This window comes from Chiloscyllium plagiosum, chromosome 31 (assembly GCF_004010195.1).
Source record: "Chiloscyllium plagiosum isolate BGI_BamShark_2017 chromosome 31, ASM401019v2, whole genome shotgun sequence".
Taxonomy (NCBI): Eukaryota; Metazoa; Chordata; class Chondrichthyes; order Orectolobiformes; family Hemiscylliidae; genus Chiloscyllium; species Chiloscyllium plagiosum.
The window spans coordinates 4936543-4958149 of NC_057740.1; the positions used below are offsets into that span (position 1 = coordinate 4936543).

General features: G+C 43.9%; 1 protein-coding gene across 2 annotated transcripts in view; it reads left to right on the top strand.

The window, feature by feature from the left end:
* The first annotated feature begins 5238 nt into the window (after window positions 1-5238).
* The window catches only part of sirt6 (sirtuin 6), a 48248-nt gene continuing 31879 nt past the window's right edge, over window positions 5239-21607 (top strand). The window contains exons 1-3 of one of the 2 annotated variants that reach the window (XM_043720874.1): window positions 5239-5384; window positions 12060-12187; window positions 17732-17914. In XM_043720874.1, coding sequence (XP_043576809.1) covers window positions 5319-5384; window positions 12060-12187; window positions 17732-17914 — 377 coding nt within the window. In that variant the 5' untranslated portion in view covers window positions 5239-5318. The remainder of the gene's footprint in view (window positions 5385-12059; window positions 12188-17731; window positions 17915-21607) is intronic. The other variant, XM_043720875.1, reaches the window with a different exon arrangement.

The following is a 21607-nucleotide window of genomic DNA, read 5'->3' on the forward strand; positions in this document are numbered from 1 at the left end:
AAGACTTTGACTATTCATCTTATCTATGTCCCTCATGATGTTATAAACCTCAATAGGGTCATCCCTTGGTCTTCAATGCTCAAAAGAAAAATGTCCCAGCCTATCCAGCCTCTCCTGATAAAGCAAATCTTCCAGTCTCTGTAACATCCTTTTAAATCATGTTTTGCACCTTCTCCAGTTTAATAACATCCTTCCTAAAGTAGGGCAACCAGAATTGTACGCAGTACTCCAAATGTGGCCTTACCAATATCTTGTACAGCTGGAACATGATGTTCCAACTCCCATACTCAATGTTCTGACCAATGAAGGCAAGCATACCAAAAGCTGTCTTCATCACCTTGTCTACCTTTGACTCCACTTTCAAGGAATTAACGCCTCAGTGTCCCTGTTTGACAACACTGCTGGAGAGCTGAAAATGTGTTGCTGGAAAAGCGCAGCAGGTCAGGCAGCATCCAGGGAACAGGTCGATTCTCCTGTTCCCTGGATGCTGCCTGACCTGCTGCGCTTTTCCAGCAACACATTTTCAGCTCTGATCTCCAGCATCTGCAGACCTCACTTTCTCCTCAAACACTGCTGGGGACCCTACCATTAATTGTGTAAGTCCTGCCCTGTTTTGTTTTACCAAAATGCAACACCTCGCATTCATCTGAATTAAACTCCATCTGCCATTCCTTGACCCACCGGCCCATTTGAGCAAGATCCCACTGTACTCTTTGATAACTTTCTTCACTGCCCACAATACCACCAATTCTGGTGTCATCTGTAAACTTACTAACCATGCCTACTATATTCTCATCCAAATCATTTATATGAATGACAAAAGCAATGAACCCAGCAACGATCCTTGCAGCACAGTGCTCGTCACAGGCCTCCCTTGTGAAAGACAACATCAACCACACCCTCTGTCTCCTACCATCAAACCAATTTTATATCCAGTTTTGTTGATGTCCAATACTGGAATGTCCACTCTCAACTTTCCTCCTATCTATCCCTCTCTCCTCCTTTAAAACTCTCCTTAACAGCTGCCTGTTTTCTCAAGGTCCTTACCACCTATCCTGGCTTGGTGTAGAATTTGATTCTAACATGTAAAAGAAGCAAATGAAGGTGTTTTACATGAAAGTTGCGATAAAAATGTAAATTGTTGCCATGTCTTTTAGTCAACCCTGAATTAAATGTTAACATACCCTGCAGTGAGGGGAAGGACAGTGGGATTGTGGATCGGGGCATCCTATCAAGTAGAAGTGTACCTCCCCACACACCTTCATCTGTGCATCCCTGTTCTCAAACCTGTTAATTTCCCACTATATTCAGGTCTTCGCTACCATTCTCTCTCCATTTTGCTGCAGATTCCATTCTAACTCCCTCTACGTTTTGGAAAACAGACAACGGCAGTGCTAATTTCTAAACAGTAGTTTTACCCTCTCACCTCCTGTCGATCCTGATTTCCACAGGTGGCTAAGACACCTACCTGAATCATCAAGAACCTTTCAAATTCATGTGAATACAAAGACGCGATACCAATGTAGCAGATACCAGGGTCTTCAGTTTGTGACAAAGCAAACTTTGATGACAAAGTTGCCCACTTGAGTGGCACCATATCATCAAGCATCCATTCCCTCCACAACCAACACACAGTAGCAGCAGTGTGTACCATCTACAAGGTACACTGCAGAAATTCATCAAAGCTCCTTAAACAACACCTTCCAAACCCATGACTATTTCCATTTAGAAGGCTAAGGGCAGCAGATACATGGAAATACCACCACCTGCAAACTTCCCTCCAAGCACTCCACATCCTCAATTGTAAATATATCACCATTCCTTTAGCGTCACTGGGTCACAGTCTTGGGATTCCCTCCTGAAAGGCACTGTGGGTCAACCTACAGTGCATGAACTGCAGCGGTTGAAGTAGGAAACTCACCACCGCCTTCTCAAGGGCAACTAGGGACAAGCAATAAAATGTTGATTCAGCCCACGACACCCACTTCTCACAAGTGCATAAAAGTAAAATTGAGCTGAACAGCAGTTGAAGCCCCACAGGGTAAGTGTTAACAATACTTAATTGTGGAGCCCTGCTGAAATTATGAGAGCTGCTGTTGGCCTCTGCTTCCTACCTAAGGTTTGCAACAAGCTGGCTGGACTTTCTGTTCCCTGATGATAACCCTGAGGTTGGCATCTCCATCAGCAAGCTAATCAGTACACATGGCTCCCATTCTTCAAAATGGAATGGGGGATTGGATAGTCTCCACTCAGCATTGCCAAACACCCATCCTCCCCACCTAGCTACTCATGCTACCACGCAATTGTTGCAGTCTACCTTTCTGTATCACTATATGTGTCTGTTCGCTGTTGTGCTGTGTCTCGATCTGTGAGCATGTCTTTTTTATGGTCTCTATCACCAACTCTCTGCTTGAACAGAATGAGTTTAGTTACTGGCTATTTTAAAACTTTCTGGTTTTCACACTCCATTCATTACAGCAGAAAAGAAAATCCAACCCAGACTCACCACTTTTTTTTAACTAAACTGGTCCGATTCAAATCATAAAAAAGAGAATTCTGTGGGTACTGGAAATCATGAAAATACTCAATAGGTCAAACAGCTTCTGTAAAGAGATAATAAACATCTCAGGTTGGTGAACTTCCATCATACCTGGGAAAAATCAGATTAAACTCAGTCCTTGTATTTTTGTAGCTCTAAGTTGACATTTTTCCCTGCTGTATTATGCAGGGCACAAAGGATCCCCCACACCCTCCAAGTGGGCTTTTTTGATTTTGGAGGCTATACCTAGTTTTCAAGGGCTGCTTTTTTTTATTCATACAAGCTCACTTTCTTGGTGATGTAGTCCTCTGAATATTACCTTCTGTGTTTGAGTTGACATTGAGCATCTGACTCAGACAGGAGCAGAATTAGAAGAATTCATCAATGTCTTCAAAAATTATTTGTTGTAAGAAATGCCAGCAGTTGGCATCTGGTTGTTAATTATCTTCCTCGGGTACATTTCTGCCACCAAACCTTTTTATAATACTAGTCTACAGGGCTTACAACTATTAAGTGGTATGGGATTAACCACAGAAAATGTTTGGCATTACTAAGTATTATATAGTCAAAAATAGTGAGTCTTGGTTGAGTAAGAGTAGATAACTACATTGACACTACGTGAGAGACACCGATCCTCTTAAGAATCACTAGCGACATGATTGCAATTCTAACTACAGACTGACTCATTCACACAGCTGATGCTGAGAAATGAACATATATTTATAAATACTAAAACTTATTTTCATGTAATCTATGCGCCCTCAAAAGACTCTTTCTTTTTCCCCCCTCCCACTATGTCGCAGTGCATTCTGAAGCTGGGGCGGAAGAAGCCTGGCCTTCAGTGGAGTCCATTGGTCTTGGAGGTTTGGTCAGGTGACCCCCCAGGAAATGTGTATCTAAACAGTCCAGACATGCTGAGTGTCTCTTACCCTGTGGCATGTACATTCTCCTCAGTTTGAGGGTGGTAAACAGGGTAGAGGTGAAAGGCCCAGCCATCTCTGGAGTATCCTGTGGGAAGACTTCTGGGGGGTGGGTTGGTGGAGTCCATAACACCACACTGTCTCCTTGTGAGGAAGGGTTACCTAAAATGAGGTCAAGGTCCCTTGCTCCCCTGTTACTTGCCATTAGTGCTGAGTATCAATGACTAGAATGATGGATTGCAAGTCTGTGCACGTCTAAGCAGCCCATGTATTTTGAACATCTTCCCCCACCATCATCCAGACAGCCCTCCACCGCACCACCTCCATTCCCCATTCCATGGCTCTAATCTCCCCTCCAAAAGCAATAAAGAGAGTCCCCTTTGTCCTCACCTACTGCCCAACCAGTCTCCACATTCAATGCCACTTAAACACAACTCCCAGTAGACCACCACAAAGAGCATCTTCCTCTCCCCACCCCTCTCCGTCTTCTGCAAGCACCATTCCCTTTACCAATCCTTGGTTTGCGCCACTCTCCCCGCCAACCTCCCATCCCCAAACCCCCGAGGTACTTTCCCCTGCAAGCAGAACAGATGCAAAACCTGCTGGCACACCACCCCTCTCACCTCAATCCAGGGCCCCAAACAATCCTTCCAGGTGCGACAGAGGTTCACTTGCCTCTCGTCCAACCTAGTTCACTGTATCTGGTGCTACCAGCGTGGTTTTCTCTACATCAGGGAGACCAAACATAAACTAGGGGAACGTTTCACTGAGCATCTCACCCGGGCCTACAGGGGCTGACCTGACCTCCCAGTCACCGCCCATTTTAATTTCCCTTCCCGCTCCCCTTCCAACATGATCATCCTTGGCCTCTGCCATTGCCACAACTAATCAAACTGCAAATTGGAGGAATAATACCTCATCTTCCGCCTGGGCAGACTACACCTCAGAGAGCTCAACGTTGAATTTTCCAATTTCTAATACCTCCCTTCCCATTGCCCGATTCCCTTCCCAGCCCCTACCCCACCCTCTTACATTCCTCTCATCGACCCTTCCTTCCAGCCACCAACCGGATTCATTCCTCCCATCAACCAACCAGGTAGTGCCCTTTGTTCATCTATCCAAACCTCACCACGCCCCCCCCCACCCCCTTTATCAGCAACTCCCCCCACACCCTGTCCTGAAGAGGGGTTACATCTGAAAACTTGACTTCTCCACCTCCTGACACTGCTTGGCTTGCTGTGTTCTTCCAGCCTCCAATTTGTCAACCTTGGATTCCAGCATCTGCAGTTTTTTTTTGTCCCATACACCTTCTCCCAGCAACTTCTACTTTCAGAGACAGATTTGTCCACAGTCCTGTGTATTTTGAGCATTCATGTTGTGAATTCTAGTCACTGTGCCTTATGACAGGTGCCAATCCCAGGAGCAATTGCAGAAAAGATTAATGAGAATGGCACCAGGAATGAGGAACTTCAATTCAGTGGAGAAGGACAATGGGGAAAGGACAGAGGTGTGGGGCTATATTGAATAGTTCAGAGATGATGGCTTCTTGTGTTCTATCTTTCTGCCCCTCTCCTCAGCTCGAACCCCTCCCCATCTTCATTCTCCCTCCAACCCCTCCTCTCCTCAGCCCCTCCACTTTCTCTCCATTCCTCAAGTCTATTTTCTCCTCCCCAGCCCCATCCACAGTCACAGTCTGTCTCTCTCTCTCCCTCCAGCCCCTCCTCCCCAGGTCCGCCCCGCCCCCGTGTTTGCAGCGCCCTCTGGAGCCCGGGAGGTCCTCCCTGCACGGCCCGGTGACGTCACGCGGCCGCGGCCCCGGCCCCGGCCCAGCTTGTTGTGGTGTTGGTGCCGCTGCCGCCATGTCCGTCAACTACGCGGCTGGACTGTCCGAGTACGAGCACAAGGGCAAGTGTGGCCTTCCGGAGGTGAGAGGCTGGGCCGCCGAGGGCGAGCGGCAGTGGGGAAGGATCCTGGACCTGGTCTTGGGTAACCTCGCGCCCGGGTAGGCCCGGGAGGGTCAGGAGGCCTCGGCGGCCACCTCCGGACTGGGACCTTGCTGGGGTGGGGAGAGAGGGGGCAGGGAGGGACAGGAGACTTTCCTGTACACCTTTGTGGTGCACTCACCGTTCTGTGTTCTTTGTGCCATGACATCTAGTAATGGGAGTTGATTGTTGGTTTCCTTATCTCTCATAAAATGATCCCTGTGAGATCCCTATTTATCTCTCAGTGCCTACCTCCCCATTCCTGATGAAGGACTTACGCCCAAAACAACAACTCTCCTGCTCCTTGGATGCACCCTCGTCTGCTGTGCTTTTCCAGGGCCACACTTTTCAACTCTGATCTCCAGCATCTGCAGCCCTCACTTTCTCCTGGTCACTAAAAGCTCGCATGCAGGTGAAACAAACATTTAAAAGGGATGGCAATAGAGGTTTATAGAATCACGAGGCACATAAATAAGGTGATAGGGTGAACAGCAAAGATCTTTTCCCTAGGATATGGAAGTCAAAACCTTAATTTTAAGGTGAGGGTAGAAGGTTTAAAAGGACCCTGAGGGGCACTTTTTTCACAAATGGTGATTTGTTTGTGGATTGATTTGCCATTTGAAGTGGTAGATGCAGGTACAGTTACAGCATTAAAAAGACATTTGGACAGCTACATGAATAGGAAAGATTTAGAGGGATATGGCTCAAACTCGGGCAAATGGGACTAGTTTAGATTGGGAAATCTGGTGGGCATGGATGAGTTGAGCCAAAGGTTCTGTTTCCATACTGTGTGACTTTGAATAGGCAGAGGAAAACTCTAACTCTGTAATGGCTGATACCAAGGAGGGCAGTCAGCCCTTTCAAGCATCCTAGTTGATGAGAGGGTCTTGAAGCCATTGTAATTTTGTAGGTTGATTGATGTCAAAGATTGAAAAAGTTCAAGGAGCAACAACTGTCCAAGGTCGCTGTCACAGAGGATGTCAATATTTTAGAAGTAATGTCTATGTAATTACTGTGTTGATCTTTGCATTCCATTGCAAAATTCATAGAGAAGAGTGTTCCTTATTACCTCTGGTCAAAAATAGATAAAAATGTCAACAATTACCTGCTCAACTAGTCTTCAGGTATTGTTGTGAAAAATATTTTCGGTGTTAATTGTCCCAAATGTAACTGGTCAAGCCAGTGTCTCACCAATGCTGAAAGACTGGAGCAACTGAGCTTGTATACCCTTGAGTTTAGAAGACTGAGAGGGGATCTGATTGAGACATATAAGATTATTAAAGGATTGGACACTCTGGAGACAGGAAACATGTTTCTGCTGATGGGTGAGTGCCGAACCAGAGGACACAGCTTAAAAATACGGGATAGACCATTTAGGACAGAGATGAGGAGAAACTTATTCACCCAGAGAGTGGTGGCTGTGTGAAATGCTCTGCCCCAGAGGGCGGTGGAGGCCCAGTTTCTGGATTCATTTAAGAAAGAGTTGGATAGAGCTCTCAAAGATAGTGGAATCAAGGGTTATGGAGATAAGGCAGGAACAGGATACTGATTAAGGATGATCAGCCATGATCATATTGAATGTGGTGCAGGCTCGAAGGGCAGAATTGCCTACTCCTGCACCTATTGTTCTGGGGTCTGATGCTGAAAACCTGGTTGAATTTGTGTGCATTTGACATCTTTGACTTGAGTGTTGTAGCTGAGCTGTCCTAACCTCTTGCTCAATGTCCTCACCTGGCAGGTCAAAGTATAAGTAATTATTATCAAATGAGACCATTAAAATATCTTGTGAACAATTAGTCTCAATCTAATACTCTTATAATTTTCAACCCACAACTAAGCAAGTGCCTGCACCAAATAGTTCTTTCAAGTCCAAACACCCAACTCTGTGATCCCACAGCTCATAGAATCTTGGAAATTTATAGTACAGAGGATACCATTGGATCCATCATGTCTGTATCAGCTCCCGAAAGAGCTACCCAGCTAGTCCTGTTCTCCAGCCCTTTCTTTGAACCGTCTAAATTCATCATTCAAATGTATATCCAGCTCTCTTTTAAAACCACCTATGAGATCCGCCTATCTCAAGTAACCCATTCAAAATCATAATAACTGAGTAAAAAAGTTTCTTTACCTCACTCCTAGCTCTGTTGCTGACAGTCTTGAAATTGACCCTTAGTCACTGACATACCAACTAGTAGAAATGCAATATCTGTCAAAATTTTCTATAATTTTGAATACCCCAATAAGATCACCTCTTAATTTTCTCTGCACCCAGGCAAATAAGCCTAATTTCTTGAATTTTTTCTTTATCTAAAATGTCTCATTCCTCATCTTATTCTCGATTGTACCTTCTCCAGGGCTTTTAACAGCTTTCCTTAAATAAGCAGAGTATTGAGTACAGGAGTTGGACATCATGTTGCGGTTGTACAGGACATTGATTAGGCCACTGTTGGAATTCTGGTCTCCTTCCTATAGGAAAGATGTTGTGAAACTTGAAAGGGTTTAGAAAAGATTTAGAAGGATATTGCCAGGGTTGGAGGATTCGAGCTACAGGGAGAGGCTGAACAGGCTGGGGCTATTTTCCCTGGAGGGTCGGAGGCTGAGGGGTGACCTTATAGAGGTTTACAAAATTATGAGGGGCTTGGATAGGGTAAATAGGCAAAGTCTTTTCTCTGGGGTCGGAGAGTCCAGAACTAGAGGGCATAGGTTTAGGCTGAGAGGGGAAAGATATAAAAGAGATCTAAGAGGTAACATTTTCACACAGAGGGTGGTATGTGTATGAAATTAGCTGCCAGAGGAAGTGGTGAAGGCTGGTACAATTGCAACATTTAAAAGGCATTTGGATGGGTATATGACTAGGAAGGGTTTGGAGGGATATGGGCTGGGTGCTGGCAGGTGGGACTAGATTGGGTTGGGATATTTGGTCGGCATGGATGGGTTGGACTGAAGGGTCTATTTCCATGCTGTACATCTCTATGACTCTAGGTACACTGAACAAAATGCAATACTTCAATATGTCTGCCATGTAGAGGTGTAGCATCACTTCCTTGCTTTTACACTCTATGCCTGAACCCAATGATCCTATAAGCCACCTTAACAACTGTTTCAACATGCCTGTTAACCTTTAGAGAATTATGCACTTGAACCCCAACGTCCCTCTGCTCCTATACTCCCCTCAAAGTTGTTCTATTGAGCCTATATTGTCTGTCCATGTTTCTTTCATCAAAATGAATTACCTCACATTTCTCTGCATTGAAATTCATCTGCCAGGTGTCTGCTCATTTGAGGAGAAAGTGAGGTCTGCAGATGCTGGAGATCAGAGCTGAAAATGTGTTGCTGGAAAAGCACAGCAGGTCAGGCAGCATCCAGGGAACAGGAGAATCGACGTTTCGGGCATAAGCCCTTCTTCTGCTCATTTGGCCAACTTGTCAATGTCCCTCTGAAGTCACTTGGCATCATCCTTAAAATTCACGATTCTCCCTAGCTTAGTTTCATCTGCAAATTTAGAGATTTAACTCCCAACATCCATCTCGAAGTAATTTATACAAATTAGAAAAAGCATGGGTGTGAACACATCCCTCAAACTGGTCCCACTTCCTTGAATATTTCATTGCTCAGTCATGTCTGCAACTGAATCAATGTAGTTAGGCTTGATCATTTTTCTGGGCATTTTTTGAGATGCAGGTCTCCTCGCTCACATAGAAAATAAGTGTTTTGCAATACTGTTTGAGGAAGAACAAAAATAATTTTCAATGTTCCAGCCAATATTTATCACTGAAGCAACAATGAAAAATAGATATTCTGGTTGTTTTACCTTGTTATGTATATTGTCTGCAAATTGACAGCTGAAGTTGTCTACACTGTAATAGTGATTAAACGTTGAAACTATTTTGTTGTAACTCTGGACTATTGTAAAAACCACTGTTTAATTACAAAGTTTCCTTTTTGCTCAAAGCTTCCAAAGCGACCATATTCAATACAAGCAACATACTGTAAGTTAACACACGTAGAAACTGAAAGATGAATGAGCATTTATTGAGTTTGGAAATTCCTTTCTGTTAGAATGTCAGTTAAGAATTTCCATTCAGCAAATTAATTTGTAGACAAAACTAATTTTGTGCAGACTGTTTGCAGATAATGGGAGAGAAAGGAATTCCCATCTTCCTAGTAATTAATTTGGTTTCATCCTATGGTGTGAATGGACATTTGGGTTAAATGCAGTCTTGTACAGTAGCAGGATGTCTAAAATGTTTGCGTTTTAATGCATTACTTCTGAAATATCGTCATTAGAATAAGGACAGACGTAACAAACAGTGTGTCTGCAGTAAACTCACACAAGTCCTAATAGTCAGAGGGAAATTGAGAAACAAATTTGTAAGGAGATCTCAGCTATGTGTAAGAATAATAGGATGGTTATGGTTGGGGATTTTAACTTTCCAAACATAGACTGGGATTGCCATAGTGTGAAAGGTTTAGATGGAGAGGAATTTGTTAAGTCCATACAAGACAATTTTCTGATTCAGTATGTGGATGTACCTACTAGAGAAGGTGCAAAACTTGACCTACTCTTGGGAAATAAGGCAGGGCAGGTAACTGAGGTGTCAGTGGCGGAGCACTTTGCGGCCAGTGACCATAATTCTATTAGATTTAAAATAGTGATGGAAAAGGATAGATCAGATCTAAAGTTGAAGTTCTAAATTGGAGAAAGGCCAATTTTGATGGTATTGGGCAAGAACTTTTGAAAGCTGATTGGGGACAGATGTTTTGCAGATAAAGGGATGGCTAGAAAATGGGAAGCCATCAGAAATGAGATAACAAGAATCTAGAAAAAGTATATTCCTGTCAGGGTGAAAGGAAAGGCTGGTAGGTATAGGGAATGCTGGATGACTAAATAAATTGAGGGTTTGGTTAAGAAAAAGGAGGAAGCATATGTAAGGTATAGACAGGATAGATCGAGTGAATCCTTAGAAGAGTATAAAGGAAGTGGAGTATACTTAAGAAGGAAATCAAGAAGGCAAAAAGGGGACATGAGATAGCTTTGGCAAATAGAATTAAGGAGAATCCAAAGGGTTTTTACAAATACATTAAGGACAAAAGGGTAACTAGGGAGGAAATATGGCCCCTCAAAGATCGGCAAGGTGGCCTTTGTGTGGAGCCGCAGAAAATGGGGGAGATACTAAATGAGTATTTTGCATCAGTATTTACTGTGGAGAAGGATATGGAAGTAGGGAAATAGATGGTGACATCTTGCAAAATGTCCAGATTACAGAGGAGGAAGTGCTGGATGTCTTGAAATGAATAAAAATGGATAAATCCCCAGGACCTGATCAGGTGTACACGAGGACTCTGTGGGAAGATAGAGAAGTGATTGCTCGGCCTCTTGCTGAGATCTTTGTATCATCGATAGTCACAGGTAAGGTGCTGGAAGACTGGAGGTTGGCTAACGTGGTGCCATTGTTTAAGAAGGGTGTTAAGGACAAGCCAGGGAACTATAGACCAGTGAGCCTGATGTTGGTGGTGGGCAAGTTGTTGGAGGGAATTCTGAGGGACAGGATGTACATGTATTTGGAAAGGCAAGGACTGATTAGGGATAGTCAACATGGCTTTGTGCGTGGGAAATCATGTCTCACAAACTTGATTGAGTTTTTTGAAGAAATATTAATGAGGATTGATGAGGGCAGAGCAGTAGATGTGATCTATATGGATTTCAGTAAGGCGTTTGACAGGGTTCCCCATGAGAGACTGATTAGCAAGGTTAGATCTCACAGAATACAGGAGGAACTAGCCATTTGGATACAGAACTGGCTCAAAGGTATAAACAAAGGGTGATGGTGGAGGGTTGTTTTTCAGACTGGAGGCCTGTGACCAGTGGAGTGCCACAAGGATTGGTGCTGGATCCTCTACATTTTGTGATTTACATGAATGATTTGGATGTGAGCATAAGAGGTACAGTTAAGTTTGCAGATGACACCCAAATTGGAGGTGTAGTAGACAGCGAAGAAGGTTACCTCAGATTACAACAGGATCTTGACCAGATGGGCCACTGGGCTGAGAAGTGGCAGATGGAGTTTAATTCAGATAAATGCGAGGTGCTGCGTTTTGGGAAAGCAAATCTTAGCAGGAATTATATACTTAATGGTCAGGTCCTATGGAGTGTTGCAGAACAAAGAGACCTTGGAGTGGGTTGGACCGAAGGGTCTTTTTCCATGCTGTACATCTCTATGACTCTATGACTGTAAATGACGAGAATGAATGACTAAATGATCTGTTTTTGGTGGCAGAGTTTGATGGAGGTCCATGAACTAGGTCTCTGATCAACCTCTTCCAGTTGTCTCAAATTGTACACCTTAAGCAGGAGGGTCTCTAGTGTCTTACTAGAAAAACAGCATTCTCTGTTCACTGCTGTGAGTGTTAAAGATTATGCAGTTGAGTCTGGTAGTTCTTGCTTGGAAAATCATTCAGGGTCTGGTGAGAATGTTACCAAATTATCAAAGCTGATATTTCTATTTAGTTTCAGCTTCACAGCAAACTGGGCCAGCAGAAAAAAGCACAAAACCTGGTCATAGTCATCCCAGTTGCATTTTGGATTGAAACCAAACTTCACTTTGTTGTTTATTACAGAATTTTGATCCTCCTGATGAGCTGGAGAGAAAGGTGCTGGAACTGGCTGATCTTGTACGAAATGCCTCGTATGTGGTGGTGCATACTGGGGCTGGCATCAGCACATCTTCGGGAATTCCTGACTTCAGGTAGGCTGTCTTGGCACCACTTTTTTTTGTCTAAAACAGAGCTGTGCCACTTATGCAATTTGCTGATGTATCTGAATTGCTTGCTCAAAATTGTCCTACTTTGTTAACACACACAGTATTTCTGAGGCATTGATTTTTTTAATATTAAAGCCTCTACACTTAGATCAGATACAGAATTATGTTTAATTTTTAATTAAAATTAAATGTTTCACTTTTCCATTGGTTAAAAACTAGAGGTCATGAATGAAACAGTCACTTCTTTCCTTGGAGAATGGTTGGAAGATGGAATTCAATTCTTCTGGTAGTTGAGGTAAATATTTAAGGGGAAGATAGATAAATAAATAAGGGAGTAGTAAATAAAAGGGAGCATTAATGGATGAAATAAGAAGGGAAAAGGCTGATGTGGAGCATAAACAGATGCACTGACCTGTTGGGTCAAATATTGTATGTCTGCATTGTAAATACTGTGTATTCATAATGAAACTTCTTCCAATCTTCACTGACCCAATATCGATATCTTCAGCATCTTCTACTACTACACCTCATCCTCGTCCTCCTCCGCCTCGTCCTCCTCCGCCTCGTCCTCCTCTGCCTCGTCCTCCTCCGCCTCGTCCTCCTCCGCCTCGTCCTCCTCTGCCTCGTCCTCCTCCGCCTCGTCCTCCTCCGCCTCGTCCTCCTCTGCCTCGTCCTCCTCCGCCTCGTCCTCCTCCGCCTCGTCCTCCTCTGCCTCGTCCTCCTCCGCCTCGTCCTCCTCCGCCTCGTCCTCCTCTGCCTCGTCCTCCTCCGCCTCGTCCTCCTCCGCCTCGTCCTCCTCTGCCTCGTCCTCCTCCGCCTCGTCCTCCTCCGCCTCGTCCTCCTCTGCCTCGTCCTCCTCCGCCTCGTCCTCCTCCGCCTCGTCCTCCTCTGCCTCGTCCTCCTCCGCCTCGTCCTCCTCCGCCTCGTCCTCCTCTGCCTCGTCCTCCTCCGCCTCGTCCTCCTCCGCCTCGTCCTCCTCTGCCTCGTCCTCCTCCGCCTCGTCCTCCTCCGCCTCGTCCTCCTCTGCCTCGTCCTCCTCCGCCTCGTCCTCCTCCGCCTCGTCCTCCTCTGCCTCGTCCTCCTCCGCCTCGTCCTCCTCCGCCTCGTCCTCCTCTGCCTCGTCCTCCTCCGCCTCGTCCTCCTCCGCCTCGTCCTCCTCTGCCTCGTCCTCCTCCGCCTCGTCCTCCTCCGCCTCGTCCTCCTCTGCCTCGTCCTCCTCCGCCTCGTCCTCCTCCGCCTCGTCCTCCTCTGCCTCGTCCTCCTCCGCCTCGTCCTCCTCCGCCTCGTCCTCCTCTGCCTCGTCCTCCTCCGCCTCGTCCTCCTCCGCCTCGTCCTCCTCTGCCTCGTCCTCCTCCGCCTCGTCCTCCTCCGCCTCGTCCTCCTCTGCCTCGTCCTCCTCCGCCTCGTCCTCCTCCTCCCCCTTCTCCACCTTCTCCTCCTCCTCCCCCTCCTCCTCCTCTTGCTGAACTGTAGTGAATTCCCTCCCCTCACCCCATTGTCTCTACCATTAACAACCATGTTATCTGCCGTGTAGGTATCATTCTCTGAAATACAGAATCCAAATCTTTGCCTCCCCGTTTTCACAAGATGCAACCTCTTTCACCATGGTTTTTCATCGGCACTCCTGATATTAGTGTCAGTTTTTATCTGTTTATAGCTTTGTGGAGAATTTTGGGACAGTATATGCATAAATGCAATTTTTCTAAAAAATACCCTCACCGTGTGATTCCACCCCCCACCCCCCAAAAAAATTGTTTGAATGGTGAATATTCACTCCAGGGTATTGATTGTGGTAGCAAATAGTTAGATCACTGATAATTGAAGTACACTTTGGGGTTTGTGGGATCAACAGGGTTTATTAGGTCATTGGCATTGAAGTACAGTTTGGGGTTTGTGGGATCAACAGGGTTTATTAGGTCATTGGCATTAGATTATTCAGGTTCCTCTTTCTAGTAGAATCTGGAATGTATAACTATTTTCTAATTAACCTGTTCAGTGATATTATTATCTCTGTAACAGGTGGGACTTGAGCCCTGCTTGCTCATGGATAGGGATGCTACCACAATGCCACAAGAGCCTCCGTCCAATGACATGTACAGGTTTGAAATGAGTTGCTGGTTTTCGGGGTGTCAAGGAAACTATGTGGCAACATGAATTCTCTCTAATTGCCTTGTCATGGTGCTGTTCAAGCAGAGCAAGGGAATCTTTTGTTTGTTTGCCTCCCATCCATTTGCAGCCAGTCAGCAACAACTATCTCTTAGTAGTGTCCTAGGCTGCAAGGTGCAAAGATCAACATGACAGTAGATCTGTACACCTTGGAATATTTCCCAAACTCATGTTCAAATAAACTGGAAACGAAACAATGTTTTAATGATTGTGAAGAATTCTCTTAAGACTTAGTTTGTTTCGTTCTAACTCAGAGGTTCTAAAATTATACCATGCGAAGCAGATCTTTAATCAATTTGACCTATTGATGGTATTATGCTTCTTTTAGACCTTCCTTGTGTCCAGTATCTCGTTTCCAGACAAAGAGGCATTCATTCTCCAAATGAAGTAATTTAGGATCATGATAAAAATGCTGCATGACACTGTTCCAAGCTGATTGTTTTTATTTTCCATATTGTTCCTTTCATGGCCAGCAATGCCTTCTCTCTCACCATTACATCATTACTTAGAATCCAACCTGGTCCCTATCTTTTTACTCAGCTGTATATTCCCCTTAGTGACGTAATCTAAAAGTATAGGATCAGCTTGCACAAAATTGCTGATATCATCCAGCACCACCTCCCTCTATTCCTCCACTGCCTTTGTCCAGCCATTTTTCTCACATCCAGACTCCAATGAGTTGTTTTTTCTTCCAGTTAAATGTAAGGAAGACCAAAGCCAACCGTAACTAAAGAGACAATAGATTTCAGTTCTATAATCTCATCTGCGCCCACTCCTGTCTCAGCTCATCTCATGACATCTTCACGTGTCCTTTTCTAATCTCTTGATTAACCTTGCATCCTCCACAATTCTATTGACTCTATCCACTTTGTACCAAATTCATTCATTTATTATTTCTGTGCTCACTGACCTGCAATTGCTATCAGTTTCCCAGACCACCAGCAAATTAAAATTTTCATTTTTGTGCTTAACTTCCTTCCTTACCCTTCATAACTCTTCCTTATCTCTGGCCTCTTCTGCAATTTCCCTCTCAATCTCTCAGTCTCTAGACTGCAAACTCTAGAAGTCTATATCTGAAGCCTACTACTGAATTCCCTTTTAGACCTGTCCTCTGACCAAGTTTGTCATCAACTCTTTCAATATTCTGTTTAATTTTGACCTCTAGTTTTGTAAAGATCCTGAAAACCCTTGTCCACCTTTTAAAGATTCAATGTAAATGTAAATGGTGTATGCAGCTGACTGTTTCAAATTGGAATTGCGAAGTTGTAATTTGCAAAGAATCTGTGTTTAACTGAGAAAGCACCCATATCCTTAGTGCCTGTGCCTTTTGCATTGAAATTAGAGCACAAAATCAGGCAATTGAGTCCATCTGGTCTGTGCTAATGTTTATGTGCCACACCAGCTTGACACTGCTTCACAATATACTTCATCCAACTCAACATCATCAATAACTTGTATTTGTATGGTACCTTTAACATAGTAAAACTGTCCGGCATACGCCAAGCATTGGAAAAGGAAGATCAGTCATTGCAGGTGATTCTCTGGCTATTATTAGTTAGGGCAGCATGGGACCAGATGAGTCCACTCCAACACAAAAGATTATAGATCTGGAATGGAATGATAGTTCACCTTTGTCGAAGGTAAGTAGGGTGTTATTTGTGACTTTGATTATAGCCAATTGGATGTGGTAGGGGCGGACATCTGAATGGAAGGATTCAACATTCAGTAACCTACAGTATAATTTTTTCCAAATTTTTTCTCCTGTATTTATCTCATTTTGATTTAAATATGTTCATACTGTTCATCTCTCTCATTTAATGTTAGCAAGCTTCACATTCTTGTCACTCTTCAGGTGAAGAAGTACTGAGTTCCCAACTCGAATTATTGGTGGCTGTTATCGATCACATTAGATTAGATTAAATTCCCTACACTGTGGAAACCGGCCATTTTGGCCCAACAAGTCCACACCGACCTTCGAAGAGTAACCCACCCAGACCCATTCCCCTGCCCTATATTTACCCCTCACTAATGCACCTAACACTATGGGCAATTTAGCATGGCCAATTCACCTGACCTACACATCTTTGGATTGTGGGAGGAAACCGGAGCACCTGGAGGAATCCCACGCAGACACTGGGAGAATGTGCAAACTCCACACAGACATTGCCTGAGGTGGGAATCGAACCCAAGTCCCTGGTGCTGTGAGGCAGCAGTGCTAACAACTGAGCACTGTGCTACCACAAATCATCGTTTATTTTTCATTGTTTGTGTCTCCCCTACATGGTGAAATATACATAATCAAACCCTTCATAATTTTAAAAAGTTATGTTAGGTCCCCATTCAGCCATCTAGTTCAGAGCCCAGGCTGTCCAGTGTTTCATATTACTCACATCTCCTCAGTTCTCATATCATCAATTGAACGTTTTTTTACACTTTCTGCAGTGCTTCTATTTTTTCTAGTATAATGTGAAGCCTCTGCTGTTCATAATACTCAAGGAGATGGTCTAACAAAGGATCAATGCAAGCTAAACAATTTCGGCTTTTTGTTTCTCTTGTGATAGAACATAGAACATAGAACATAGAAGAATACAGCGCAGTACAGGCCCTTGGGCCCTCGATGTTGCGCCGATCCAAGCCCACCTAAACTACACTAACCCACTATCCTCCATATACCTATCCAATGCCCTCTTAAATGCCCATAAAGAGGGAGAGTCCACCACTGTTACTGGCAGGGCATTCCATGAACTAACGACTCGCTGAGTGAAGAACCTACCCCTAACATCAGTCCTATATCTACCCCCCCTTAATTTAAAGCTATGCCCCCTTGTAATACCCGACTCAATACGCGGGAAAAGGTTCATCTCTGCACGAAAGCAAATCCTTGGCAATTATTCAGAGAACTGCAGCAAGTGTGAGGTCTCCACCTCATTCCTGCCAAAATGCATCACTTCAAACTTAGCTATGTTTAAATTAATTCAACAATTCTTACTAATCTTGGGAATTTTTCTGCAATATTAAACATTTTCCTTAAACTGTTGATTAAAAATGTCTACTGGTAGGGATCACTGCCACCTGGTTAGCACACCACATTGTCTATAGTGTCTTACCTTCTTCAAGGTAGAATCAATGCTCTTGGAGGAAGAGTCATCTGGCAGTGTTTTACATAAAATTCCTTGGATAAGCCGACGTAAAGCAGAAAGGTGAATCAACTTATCCGATGTAGTGGCACTTCCATTTGAGGTGGTATCATGGTGCAGTCTTGTACTGCCCAAATATGAAAGCCACAGCTAGATATCTACAAGCATTCTCAGAACAAAAGCTTGCCAGCCCAATTTGTAAACTGTTAAATGGTGATGTTGACAGGGGACCACGGGGTGTGTGGACGATGGAGGAACAAGGCCTGGAACCCAAGTTTGACACTACTTTCGAGGAAGCCAGGCCTTCCAAAACCCATATGGCACTGGTGGCACTTCAGAGAGCCGGTTTGGTGAAGTATGTGGTCAGTCAGAATGTGGATGGACTTCATGTACGGTCAGGTTTTCCCAGGTAAAATGTTTGAGCTGTTGTTTATTCCTACTGACAGGTTAACTCTTATTTTAATTCATAAACCTTGAATGTCTCTGCTATATGCTTTATATACATACCGAAGAAACGTATCAGTGCTGCTGATACCATCTGACCTGCACACCTAGACAGAGATTAGTTCAATGAATGCACTACTAAAAATGTTTTGAAGATTTGTCTTTTACAATGATTGAATTGCAAGGAGAATCTCTGTTTGGTACGTAGTCTAACATTGAGATCCTGAATTCAAATGTACAAGGGATATTAGATAGACAGTCTAACAAAATGGACATAACCCATTCCTTAAACCAATGAAGAAATGTAACAGCCAATTTGTACGCAGCACAATTTCACAACTAACAATCTGGTCATCTATTTAGGAATATTGGTTGAGTGATAAATATCTTCAAGAACACCTGAGTGATAAACCGCAGCCCCCCCCAACCCCTCTTCAAAATAAGGTAATTGGACCTTTTCTGTCCGGCCAGGGGGAGAAACTTCAATTTAGGCCTTGGCCTAAAGGCAGCTGCTCCCATAGTGCAGCATCTTGTGTTTAAGCCTCTGGAGTTCTTGTCTTACTTTAAAAATAACAACGTTATGGTACAGAGCCCAGTTGGTAGCTGTTAAGGGTATTTGACCAATAAATTGTTTGTCTCTTGTATTGCTATTTAACCCACAAGTAATTTCGAGTTTAACCAAGCCATGCTTCTGTAATGAACATTGGTTCAAGAATTTATAAGTTAATTCTCACAGGCAAGGTATACTGTTGCTTTGTCACAGTCTAGTAGATGTAGATTAGAATATTACTTAGCTCATCCTGAATGTTATGAGCCAGCGATTGAACCTTTTATTGAAAACAATGTGAGACAGTAGGTGAGTTGTTGTCTTGTTTCAGCCTCTTTCAATAAGCGTTCACGTATGACCTGGTGTCTTCTCAATACATCTGGAATTTGTCTGGTTTGTAGGGAAGACACTGATGATCGAATTGTCCGTTTCACATTCAACCCACCACTCAGGCAGTAAAGGCAGGATGTGGATTCCTAATGGGAAGATATCCGAAAGTTCTTCAGTCACATAGCAGCAACAGCACAATAAAACCTGAGGTTATATTCTTGACAGCTTCAACCAACTGTGCCCTGACATCTTCAACCTGTTTGTCCCCCGAATCAATTATTTAATCCATATCTGTAAGTAATTAGATATTCAACAACAAACAAACAAAATTGCAGCACAGGAACAGGCTCTTCGACCCTCCAAGCATGCGCTGATCCAGATCCTCTATCTAAACCTGTTGCCTCTTTTGTAAGGAACCTTTTCCCTCTGCTCCCTGCCCATTCATGTATCTGTCTAGATACATCGTTAATGATGCTGTTGTGCATACCTCTACAACCTCTGCTGACAATGCGTTTCAGGCACCCAGCACCCTCTGCGTGAAGAACTTTCCAAGCATATCTCTTTTCTCACCTTGAATTTGTGATCCATAGTAATTGAGTCCCCCACTCTGGGGGAAAAAGCTTCTTGCTGTCCACCCTTTCTGTACCCTTCATGATTTTGTAGACCTCAGTCAGGTCTCCACTCAACCTCCATCTTCCAAATGAAAATAATCCTAATCTATTCATCCTAATCTACTGCATGCAGTCAAGCTACAAGGATTGCAGTTTTCTGCTTCAAGGCTGGAGGGCCTTTATTTTACTGCAAACAAGGGCAGATGAATTGAAGGTGCTGTTTAATGTATAGAGATATGATCTCATTGCTATAGGGAGACATGGTTGAAGGAGGGCCAGGATTGGCAGCTCAGTATTCCAGGACATTGACTTTTCAGTTGAGACAGGAGGTATATATAAAAGTGGTGGTGTTGCAATCTTGATCAAGGTGTAACAAGGAGGGATGTTATCTTAGAGGATTTCAAAAATGAGGCCACACGCGAAGAAATCAAAACAAAGAGAGATGCAATCTCATTGCTAGGAGTATATCACAGACCCCTAAACTGTAAGGGAGAGACAGGAGGACAGAAATGTAGACAAGTCTCAGAGAACTGTAAAAATAATAGGCAAAAATAATAGCGGATTTGGAATGGTCGGAATCCTTAAAATGTTTCCCCCCAGAGAGACTCGAAAAGCTTGTAGAAAGTCCCACAGGAAACAGATGGACTTAATTTTACGTAATGAAGCTGGGCTAGGGTAGCTAAGGATTCTGGGTAATCCAAGATGGAGGACAGGAAAAATTCTGGCTGTAACAGCTGTTCCTTTTTGAGGTATTTTAGATGTTGGAGGTGATTTCCTCAAATTCCAGGAGCAATTATTGTTTTATATGCTGTTGCATTGTTTTGGAACTTTGGGGGAAAAAAAGTCCAAACAACAGCAGTTTTAGAAGGGAGAAGGACAGACAAGGGAAGCACACGGTGAGGTCAATGCAGGAGAGAGAGAAAGAAACTGACGCCACAGTGAACCTGCACATTTACTGCCTTTGGTGTTTGAATTCATGTATCGCTGGACATTGGAGTGTATCTGGGAAAATTAACAAACAGTGAAATTCACAATTAATCTTGGAGGAACTGTTTCACAGCACCGAAGCAGATAAGTTAATTGTTTTAAGCGTGACCTATAGAAAGTCTGCAGTTGAGTTTCGTGGGTTCTTTCTTGATTATATGTTTTTTGAGATATGTCTCTTGTTAAACTTAAAATATAAGCCCTAACTATTAATTTAACCTGGAGCAGTGTTTTGTAGAGGAATAAGACGGTGTTATTTTCTGGGTCTGCAGATTGTGAAGGAGCAAAAATGGTCTTTAGTAGAGTGATATGCACTTCTCGTCAGATGTGGGAGTTTAAGGGTTACTGCGGATTCTATCTGCAATAAATGCTGTTGGTTGTGAATCTTTTCAGATCGAATGGATTGGGTGGAGAGACAGTTAGAAGCAATGAGGAATTTACAACAGTTGTGATGGATAGCAGTTATAGGGAGGGGGGATGTCTCAGATACAGTCACATAGATGGGTTAACTCCAGGAAAGGTAAGAGAGGTAGGCAGCTAGTGCAGCAGCCTGCTGTGGCTGTCCCCATTTCAAACTAGTATGCTGTTTTGAAAATGTAGGGGGTGATGGATTCTCAGGGGAATGTAGCAGGAACAGCCAAGTTTCTGGAATTGAGACTGGCTGTAATGCGATGAGGGGTACGTCGGGATCCAAGCGATCAATTGTGTCAGGGGACTCTCTAGTCCAAGGTACGGACAGACATTTCTGTGGCCACCAGCGAAAAATCAGAATAGTGTGTTGCTTCCCTGGTCCCAAGATCAAGGATGCCTCAGAGAGGCTGCAGAAGTTTGTCGAGGGGGAGAGGGGCCAGCAAGAGGTCATTGTCCACATTGGAACCAATGACATAGGAAAGGAAAAGGTTGAGATTCTGAAGGGAGATTACAGAGAGTTAGGCAGGAATTTAAAAAGGAGGTCCTCGAGAGTAGTAATATCTGGATTACTTCTGGTGCTATGAGCTAGTGAGGACAGGAATAGGAGGATGGAGCAGATTAATGCACGGCTGAGGAGCTGGTGTATGGGAGAAGGATTCACATTTTTGGATCATTGAAATCTCTTTTGGGGTGGAAGTGACCTCTACAAACAGGATGGATTGCACCTAAATTGAAGGGGACTAATGTACTGGCAGGGAGATTTGCTAGAGCTGCT